The sequence below is a fragment of the Haliotis rufescens genome, unplaced genomic scaffold, assembly GCF_023055435.1.
Source record: "Haliotis rufescens isolate VD_foot unplaced genomic scaffold, xgHalRufe1.0.p SCAF_15, whole genome shotgun sequence".
NCBI classification, from domain to species: domain Eukaryota; kingdom Metazoa; phylum Mollusca; class Gastropoda; order Lepetellida; family Haliotidae; genus Haliotis; species Haliotis rufescens.
Window position 1 is genome coordinate 5,604,622 of NW_025963835.1, and position 9,824 is coordinate 5,614,445.

The 9,824-nt window shown below is 40.4% G+C and overlaps 1 protein-coding gene and 1 long non-coding RNA gene across 2 annotated transcripts in view; one reads left to right on the forward strand and one right to left on the reverse strand.

Annotated features, from left to right (window-relative positions):
* The window catches only part of LOC124134999 (Fanconi anemia group J protein homolog), a 45,706-nt gene extending 38,184 nt beyond the window's left edge, over positions 1-7,522 (reverse strand). Inside the window, exons 1-8 of the mRNA XM_048396077.1 lie at positions 7,371-7,522; positions 6,498-6,614; positions 6,270-6,381; positions 5,080-5,124; positions 4,279-4,410; positions 2,611-2,696; positions 1,141-1,340; positions 83-172 (exon numbers count right to left, since the gene is read on the reverse strand). Of these exons, the coding sequence (XP_048252034.1) occupies positions 83-172; positions 1,141-1,340; positions 2,611-2,696; positions 4,279-4,410; positions 5,080-5,124; positions 6,270-6,381; positions 6,498-6,596 (764 nt within the window). The 5' untranslated portion in view covers positions 6,597-6,614; positions 7,371-7,522. The remainder of the gene's footprint in view (positions 1-82; positions 173-1,140; positions 1,341-2,610; positions 2,697-4,278; positions 4,411-5,079; positions 5,125-6,269; positions 6,382-6,497; positions 6,615-7,370) is intronic.
* LOC124135000 lies at positions 24-8,737 on the forward strand. Its single transcript, XR_006861190.2, has 3 exons — positions 24-93; positions 954-1,087; positions 8,685-8,737. It is a non-coding gene; the product is annotated as an uncharacterized LOC124135000 (long non-coding RNA).
* Positions 8,738-9,824: the final 1,087 nt, after the last annotated feature.

A 9,824-nucleotide genomic window follows, 5' to 3' on the forward strand; every position in this document is an offset into this window, starting at 1 on the left:
TACTGCTCTTTGGTGTCGCTTACAGAAAGTGCAAGGACCCCTAGACCTTCATGATTAACTCTGGACACTGACAACTCATTACCTGACGTCAAGGTAGGCTGTTTTCTTCAGTTCCCGGACAATCTGAGCTACCTGTTTGTGTGTGCGGGTTCCGAAGTAGATTCGAGGGATTCTGGAAAAAAAACACATTCCCTGTGAAATAGTGTTGGTGATCTGAAATCAACTGAATCAGAAAAGATGGCATTATTTAAGAAATAAATGATGAGTAGGAGTTGTTTATCGTACAATAAAACACTGCAGGGAGAATAAACCATAAAGGGAGCAGCCCTTCTTCCAATAATGATTGTCATATCTCTCACCCTTTTGGATGTGATCATTCAGCCATCGCATTTATCTGTGTTGCCAAGCTACATCTATGGGGAACAACTCACTAGACAATCCCCTCTCAAAAATAATGCTATCCAATATACGATGTCATCAAGAACAACCTTTTGTGAACATTGACAGACCAATGAAATTACTAGAGGGAAGTCGACATAGCCACTAAGAATGCAGCTTTCTAGACTTTGCGGCACTAGTTTCAAACTGGCAACTGCCATTCCAGACTATGCTTTTAAATGTATTTTGAATCAGTCATACAGCCCGATACTGTAGTCTTTTGCTAAGCTTTAGAGGTTGTATGATTAGCATGATAAGGAAACAAATTCTGCTAACAATATATAATAACAATATGAATATTTCATTTTCCATTTTTCTATTAGTTGCTTGTATCGTTATCTATCATTGTAGTCCGATTTTCAATCACGTATGATGATACCACTTAATTTTTCGTTTACCCGACATAATTGTTTATCCGACATACTCGTTAATCCAACATACTTATATGCGACCAAGTCGGATTAACAGGACTTGACTGTATTACAACCACTTCCTTTATATTGACCCTGTTATAGGTAAACTATCGTGGCGGCCATATTGAAAATCAGATTCAAACCTCTTGAATCAAGCAAGGTGTCATCAATGGTGGGAACAAGCATGTGAAAAGTCACACTTTAGTGTCACACTTCAGTGAAGTGAATTCAGTCAGGTGAGCTAAACATATTTCTAAACTAAAACCCTAAGAAGACACATATATTTTACTTTTTTTTCTTGCTGGTGCTAAGAGTGGCACAGTCACATTCCTGGCAGTCTGTGATGGGGGGAGACACCATATTGACTGTCTCTATCTTCGTGTTGACTTCCATACTCTCAACCTTGGGCGTGTCCATGGTGCCTGGTTTTATTGGAGAGTCATCATATTCAATGATCACATGTCTCCGAAGCTTTTTGGATAAACTTGGCTGAAACAGAAACAATCATGACATTGATATATCCTTTGTTCTGAGACAGATGAAATATCCACTATCACTCATGAACAACACCAACTTGAATGATGAAGAAATAATGGCAGCCATCTTTAAACTAGGATCAGAATTCACCTATTTGTCAGTAGTAATTTTGACCAGAGTGAGGGCAGATAAATAGTGGTGGGGCGATACACCGATGCATCGTTGGATAGCAATGTTTTACTTCTCGATACTTTTACTTCTCGATCACAGTCACACACTAAATAAAACATATCGATTCTTACCTTTACAGTTCGCTTTATAATAACAGCTACACTAAACACTAATAAGGAGTCAAAATTAGAATTGAAAAACGGAAGTATTTTCATCCATTGTGCCATACTTGACACTGCCAACTGTAAATCATCAGTGTGCCAGGTATTTGGCCATTCTGTCTATGACCAAAAAATGGCTTAGGGACCACGGATAAGAGCACATGCAAGTATCGTGCATCGGCTCGCGAGCAAGGAATCATGTGCATATTGGATGGCACAGTTGGTGTATCATCCCAGCCCTACAGATAAAGTCAACCTCTCACAGTACAATGAACCTATGACTGTCCCCTCTTTGAGGCAGGAGGACACAGCCAGGTCTTATGGTATAAATCCTTGTATCCCTGTACCAAAGAGGATGACACACATGGTAGTATTTGTTTGTTTATTTGGTTAACGCCGCACTCAGCAATATGACGGTGGTCTGTAAAAAATCGAGTCTGGACCAGACAATCCAGTGATTGACGTTATGAGCATCAATCCACGCAAGGAATCATGTGCATATTGGATGGCACAGTTGGTGTATCATCCCAGCCCTACAGATAAAGTCAACCTCTCACAGTACAATGAACCTATGACTGTCCCCTCTTTGAGGCAGGAGGACACAGCCAGGTCTTATGGTATAAATCCTTGTATCCCTGTACCAAAGAGGATGACACACATGGAAGTATTTTGTTATTTGATTGTTTAACGCCGCACTCAACAATATTCCAGCTATATGACGGTGGTCTGTAAATAATCGAGGCTGGACCAAACAATCCAGTGATTGTCCTTATGAGCATCAATCCACGCAATTGGGATACGATGATATTGCATCAACCAAATCAGCAAGCCTGACCACCCGATCCAGTTAGTCGCCTTTTTTCGACAAGCATAGTCGCCTTTTGCTGATTCTATTCTACCCCGGATCTTCACGGGTCCTGACAGTTAAGAGAGAGTTATTATAGCCAAACCTGGTGGGTGCCAGGAGTCCTGAAAGTCTTGGAGTCTTCTTTAAAATCACCATCACCATCATCATCAACACAGATGATATCTTTCTCTGAAATTACACAAGACAACAAACACAACTAAAAAACACACTGCAAATGGCCAAAAACAGCAACAGATTTTCCAACTTAGAAAATGCCAAGACAAAATGGTAAAATAGTTCCTGAAATGTGAGGTGAGGTGAAATGGGGTTTAATGTTGCGTCAGGCCTACTAAAACAGTAGCCAATGGGACCTAAATTTCAGTTAGTCTACTGTCTAAAATTCAGAGGTAGCCAAATGACTACCAAGAAGAATATCTTGTGGCAACTAAATTCTGTTTCAATAACAGCTGATGTTAGAAAACACATTTCCTAATCAATGTTAATAATTGTACTCTCAAATAATTCCTCCTGAAGTCGACATATGAACCAAAATACATAAAAATAAATGTAATTAGTACTTTATTTTAGTTGACAATGCTCATTGGATAAGCGAGGATATACCTATATCATGTATATAATCTAGTAACATAAATTGCATCATTGTTCAAGTCACAAGTAACAAAATTCAAGTACAGTTTCCATTTAGATACAATTTCAAAACTAGTGCTGTAACTTGTACATATTATAATAGTCATTTGATTAAAGATAATTTCAAATGCTTTTGGCTACTACAATATTGGCTTGACTTCTTGATTTTACCACCGGCTACCTGGAAAAATATACTCGTAGCCATAGCTTCTTGGTAAAAATTTAAACTTTGAGGCCTGCGTGTCCAAGATTATTGCACTTACACTTGCGACTAGTATGCATGCGTATGTGCATGGCTACTTTTACTAGTCCGGACTAATGCCAATTTTAAAGTGCTACCCCACTCATACTCAGTATACTGTCTCAAAGCCAACAAGTCCTTCCTTTAGTCCTTAAATGCCGAGAGCAAGGCAGGGTAACAACAAGTACCATTTCTTAAGTCTTTTGGTATGATGCAGCCGGGGATTGAACCACTGATCTTACATGCTTCCACTAAACCACAGGGGCAGTCCTTCCTTATATGTACATAAGTACACCATCAGACATTACTTACCAAGTCTGAACGGACGATACAGTGATTGCTAATGACAGAGTGAATATCAAGCCTCCTATCAACCAAGAAATTGTAAAATGGGAAATTTTCTTACAAACTGATAGAATAAGTATATAAATATATAATTTATAAGAAAATTTCAAATTTTTTAAACATATCCTACATCTCACTATGCATTTATCCCTCAGCTGGAATGTGGGCGCAGATACCCAAGCTTGATCCTAGCCTGAACGACCTAGCCTCACAACCGTGAGACAACACGAGGAAGCTGGTTTCAAACAGTGAAATAAAACAAATAAATTAGAACACTGTCCAGTGTAGTAAATGACAATAACTTGTGAGCAGGAAAACACAGCAAGAACTGGTGAAACAATCCAAATACGCTACATGGACCTAACAGCATGAGATGGGGTAGAACATATGGAATGACGAAGAAAGAAGTACTGCATAGTGTGAGATAAGGATAAGTTAAAAAAATTAAAATATTATTCAAATTTCTGGGGAATCAAGATGAGAAACCATATGGGTTAAGTATGAGAAAGGGAGGGTTCTAGGTGTTACCATAGTTACCTTTAGCACAAGGTGTTGCTGCAGCCCCTTCCGGAGGGGGGAAGTAGGCCGACGTCGAGTCTCCCTCAGACTTGTGTTTGGCTGCATCTATATGACAGTTGCACAAACATCCAGACACTCCATTTGCTGCATCTAAAAATATATATAAATATTGAATGTGAAGGAAACATGACCAGCAATGGTTCATTGGGTTAATACCCTATCTAATCAATAAATCATAGCATAATGATACTACAGTTACAATACATGTAAGGTTAAATGACTCATTAATCATACCACTATTACAAGCTGAGACAACGACACACGCTGGCCTCTAAATGAAGCAAGGTCAAAGTGGTCCAAAAAGTAGAACCTTTATTAGATGGAGAGTACATCACTTGATGAGATTAATGATCCCCATCACATTAACTTATGGCAGGTAAAGCTTACTCCCTTTCACTCCGGTATCTCCATGTCTTTGGAAATGGCATGTGAAGGATATGCGGTTTTCACATCACTTTTGAAAGTTCAGTCAGAGGTTTTCACATTTCTAACATTAAACAGAATAGACCCTTGGCCTCCAATAGATGTCGTGTTATATTGCATGGATAGTAGTTGTTTTAGATGATTGAGACGATTACACTGAACTACATTTATATAAACCTATCTTCCGCAAAACAGAAGTTCATATATTAGGGAGACACATTGCCTGAAATACGTTCGTGACAAAACAAACTGATTACTTGTCCTGTGGTGTTCAGTAGCAAAAGTCTTGGGTTGGCTGGATTAATATTGTATTTCAAACAGAAGAGGACACCTCACCTTCAAGAACTTTCTGCTTTCTTGCTTCTTCTTGATCTCGCTTCTCTGTCAATACAAGAAAATAGAATAAACTTTCACAGGGTGACAAATCCCCAGGTTTCATGCAAACTTTCAGTGATAAATACTTCATTCATGAAATAAGGTTGATTAATTCCCAAAATTCGAAGGATACAAACTGCATGGCAAGACTCTCACTGTCTATTCATCAGTCTACCTGTCTACTCTTCGGTCTACCTGTCTACTTCAATGTCTGACCACCTGTCTTGGCTCTCTGCCAGACTAGAGCTGAACACAGCAGGGCAGGACTCTCCCTGCCTACTTATCAGTCTACCTGTCTACTCTGTCTACCTGTCTACCCACCTGTCTTGGCTCTCTGCCAGGCTAGGGCTGAACACAGCAGGGCAGGACTCTCCCTGCCTACTTATCAGTCTACCTGTCTACCCACCTGTCTTGGCTCTCTGCCAGACTAGAGCTGAACACAGCAGGGCAGGACTCTCCCTGCCTACTTATCAGTCTACCTGTCTACTCTGTCTACCTGTCTACCCACCTGTCTTGGCTCTCTGCCAGGCTAAGGCTGAACACAGCAGGGCAGGACTCTCTCTGTCTACTTATCAGTCTACCTGTCTACCCACCTGTCTTGGCTCTCTGCCCGGCTAAGGCTGAACACAGCAGGGCAGGACTCTCACTGTCTACTTATCAGTCTACCTGTCTACTCTGTCTACCTGACTACCCACCTGTCTCGGCTCTCTGCCAGGCTAAGGCTGAACACAGCAGGGCAGGACTCTCCCTGTCTACCTGTCTACCCACCTGTCTCGGCTCTCTGCCAGGCTAAGGCTGAACACAGCAGGGCAGGACTCTCCCTGTCTACTTATCAGTCTACCTGTCTACCCACCTGTCTCGGCTCTCTGCCAGGCTAAGGCTGAACACAGCAGGGCAGGACTCTCCCTGCCTACTTATCAGTCTACCTGTCTACTCTGTCTACTTGTCTACCCACCTGTTTCGGCTCTCTGCCAGGCTAGGGCTGAAAACAGCAGGGCAGGACTCTCCCTGTCTACTTATCAGTCTACCTGTCTACTCTGTCTACCCACCTGTCTTGGCTCTCTGCCAGGCTAGGGCTGAACACAGCAGGGCAGGACTCTCCCTGCCTACTTATCAGTCTACCTGTCTACTCTGTCTACCTGTCTACCCACCTGTCTCGGCTCTCTGCCAGGCTAGGGCTGAACACAGCAGGGCAAGACTCTTTCCACTTCCTGTTGGACTCTCCAGTAAACAGTTCTGTCTCCTCTCAATACCCTTGATTATCTGACAACACAAACACACAGACAAAGTGAGGATCACTCTAAAAGGGGTTTAACGAATCCAAACCTGGCCCATTGGAAACCAATTTGCATGATGATATTAGTCTGTGAAGTAGTTACCTTGTCCATCATACTGAACTGGGAGGGGTATGGCTTGCAGGGGAAATGTACAGACACACCCCCGATCTTGTACTGCTGGTTGCCTGGTACTGTAGTCATTGTGCTGGATTGTTGTTACTGAAAAAGGTTCATTGTTCTAATCACTAAATGATTGCCATATTTAGAATCAGTGACAAGTTATTTCATCAAAACATAAACATTATTTGGTGTACACTACATTGTACATTTTCTGTAACTGCAAATGCAGCTGAAGGGATTGCACTCGTAATCAGTGGAACCGGAGCTACAACATAAACCTCGTCCAGTTTCGGGTTCAGGAGTATGGACCCTTCGCTGTTAAGGGTACTAGTTACCTTTCTGTTTTCTGATTTTGGCTAGGATGCATTTCTGTATACAGAAGCTTTCTTTGGGTACATATCTGTAGTACCCATGTCGACAACGACCCCTTCAGCGCAAATACAGTCATCAATATCATGACAACATGGGTAATTTCCTTTAGAATCACTATAAGCACATCATATGGGGAAGCTTTTTACAAGTAATGAAGTCCCAAGACCACATGTCATTTGCTCAAAATGCGAATATTGCATAAAAATAGCATACTGTTTCGGAATAGTATTAAATTACATGTACGACCATGTAACTTTAGTGTCTTGGTGGTTGAACAATTCATGTTGACAACCGATTTAAAATACCAGTATACATAATCTATACGCATCTTATACATACCAGTAGCCCGGGCGTTTGAATGCGATCTATTTGTTCTCCGAAGACGAATGAATGAGCCGTATTAGCTTATGTTATGACAATGACATGGTGAAATTGACTTGATTCATGGCAGCATCAGCAATAAATTTAATTTGTAATACTTACATCAAGTCTTGAACATAATCCAATATGTATATCGCTTTATGTTATCCTTTTGTTTCAAACTGCCATCATCATGTGTTTATTTACAGACTCATTTTTGATTGATTAATCTGATTCACCTTAGGCTTTAGCGCCATTTTACTCAAATATCAACTTCCGGGTCCGGTCGTTACAAAATATCTTCCGGTTAAAACGAAACAAGGTAGGCTAAACCTTTGGCAAGAATGAAAAGCGGAGACACAAGATAGAAACAAAGATTGTTGCAGCTATTTTCATTTTTCATAATTTTTAAATAAATTTCCGAGCCCTCGTTTCTGTCAATTGCTGTAAAAGAATATCTCGACAACTTTCTAAAAGAATTGTAAGATTTACCATCACTGAAATACTGTTGAACTAATTCAGTCTATACAACAAAAAATAATGTTTTAATCTTATCTACTTCAATCTGTCGTAAATACACAATATGGTCAAAGCCAGAATCGAACTCATATTTGTGACTTTCAGAAAGAATATCATAACTTTTCCTGAATTACCTCCCTTAGACCACGCGTATCGCCAAAATAGTTGCGGGTGAATAGACGAAGACCTTAAAAGTAGCAGCAATTGGCATTGTTGTCGATAAATCAAAAACTTTTACATGTGTCATGCTGATTCAGTCGACCATACACTTATTTCGAGTAACGACGTCTTGTAAACATTGTGTTTTCATGCTTGTATATATATGCATGACTTTAAAACGTATATCTGAAAAAAAATGCTCAATAATGAAAGTCCGTGAAAAATAGTAATTTGTGATAGTGAAATACAATGTTCCAGAATATTTTTGGTTAGAATTTTGCACTATAGTGTGATAAAAAAAGATGAAGCAGATTTGAATGTGAGTACTTAGGGAACATTGCATTGGGTGCAGTGGTTTGATCAGGGAGAACAAGAAAAGTCTCACAGGAGCTCCTCGCTTTGAAGCAAGTGTCTGCCAACAATACGGAATGCGTTTGTTAGACAACAGAATAACAAAGGGGATACAGTTTTTCGAAAAGAGGTAAGAGTGCACTAAAAATACCAAGTGCCAGCACATAATTCAGGAAACGATTTGCGTTTATCAGACAAAAGGATATCAAAATAATAGTTATTTGTTGAAAACAAGCCTTCAGTGTTTAAGTCAAATGTTTTTTGTCATACATCAACATTAGTTTGCTTCGAAAACGAGGTGAACGAATTTTTTAGTAAATATCTAGTCCCTCTTAATTTATATAAGTTTCGGACTAAGGGGCTGGTGTCTATCTCTGGTTAAACGTCGCTATGTGAATACTATTTCAGTGCTATCAGTCAGCGTGGTGTACGCTGGAGGAAGACACAGTGATGGGTATGGTGCTGACATGGACAATGATAGCCGTCGAGAGGATGCTTGGATGAACATAAATGAGAGAGTTCCGTTTGACGTCGGAAGTTAGGTACCTTTCATACATTAAAAGTAAAGGTCGGCCATATTGGATTGCCTAAATTAATATGCAAATATGCAAATGAGTAAAGTATATTCACATTTTCGAAATTGGCTTTGATCAGTGAGTATTCATGCCGAATATCTTGAATATATGGCCATTTGTTTATAAATGAATATCAATATACTAACGTTCCAAACTTTAAAAGTCAGCCCCCTTACACAGTACATGAGATATATCAGGGCGTCCCGGCTTCTCAGCGAAATATCCAAACACGGACATGGTTTTGACACGGGAGAGATATAGTTCAGATATGGAGTTCGAACCCTCGACCAGCGGATCCTGGCAACTGAAAGACGACTTCCCAGGTGCCCTGAACACGAAAAAGCAGAAAAAAAACAAAAGAAACAACAAAGGAAATCATACGCGGATCTCCCATTTTGAAGCATACTGAAAAACCCAACAAATATCAACTGAACCATTTGATGTTATGTTTTTAGCGCAAATTAGGTCCCGAATTATTTGCATTCATCACGATCTACCTCCTTTAATGGTACGTGACCCTCCCCACCTTCATCTCCCCGAGGCAAGAGAGTTAGCTGACTTTAAAAGTTCAGTTTCCACCCTTGCCGAACTTGGCTGGAATTCCTGGGCTCGATCGTAGCGCCACCAGTGGTTATTACGAGTTATGTCCCTTTTTAGCCTCTCCCATGGACCAATCAGATTCCACCTCTCGTATGACTTGCATTTGTTTAAAACAAAACGACGGCGCCCAGTCAAGACGATCTGGCCGATAACCAAGATCTATATTGTGACAGGTCTTACATCGCGAAGTGCATCAAATCACGTGAGCACCTTGATTAAAAACATGAAAAGATTGGGAAAATATCTGTTGACAACGAGTTGGCGGTGCACATGTTTTGCAAATCCTGCAATCGACCGAAATCTGCACGACAGTTTACGAACCGGATTTCGATTTCGTTGCGCGATTTTGATTGGACTATGCATAGACTCGTTA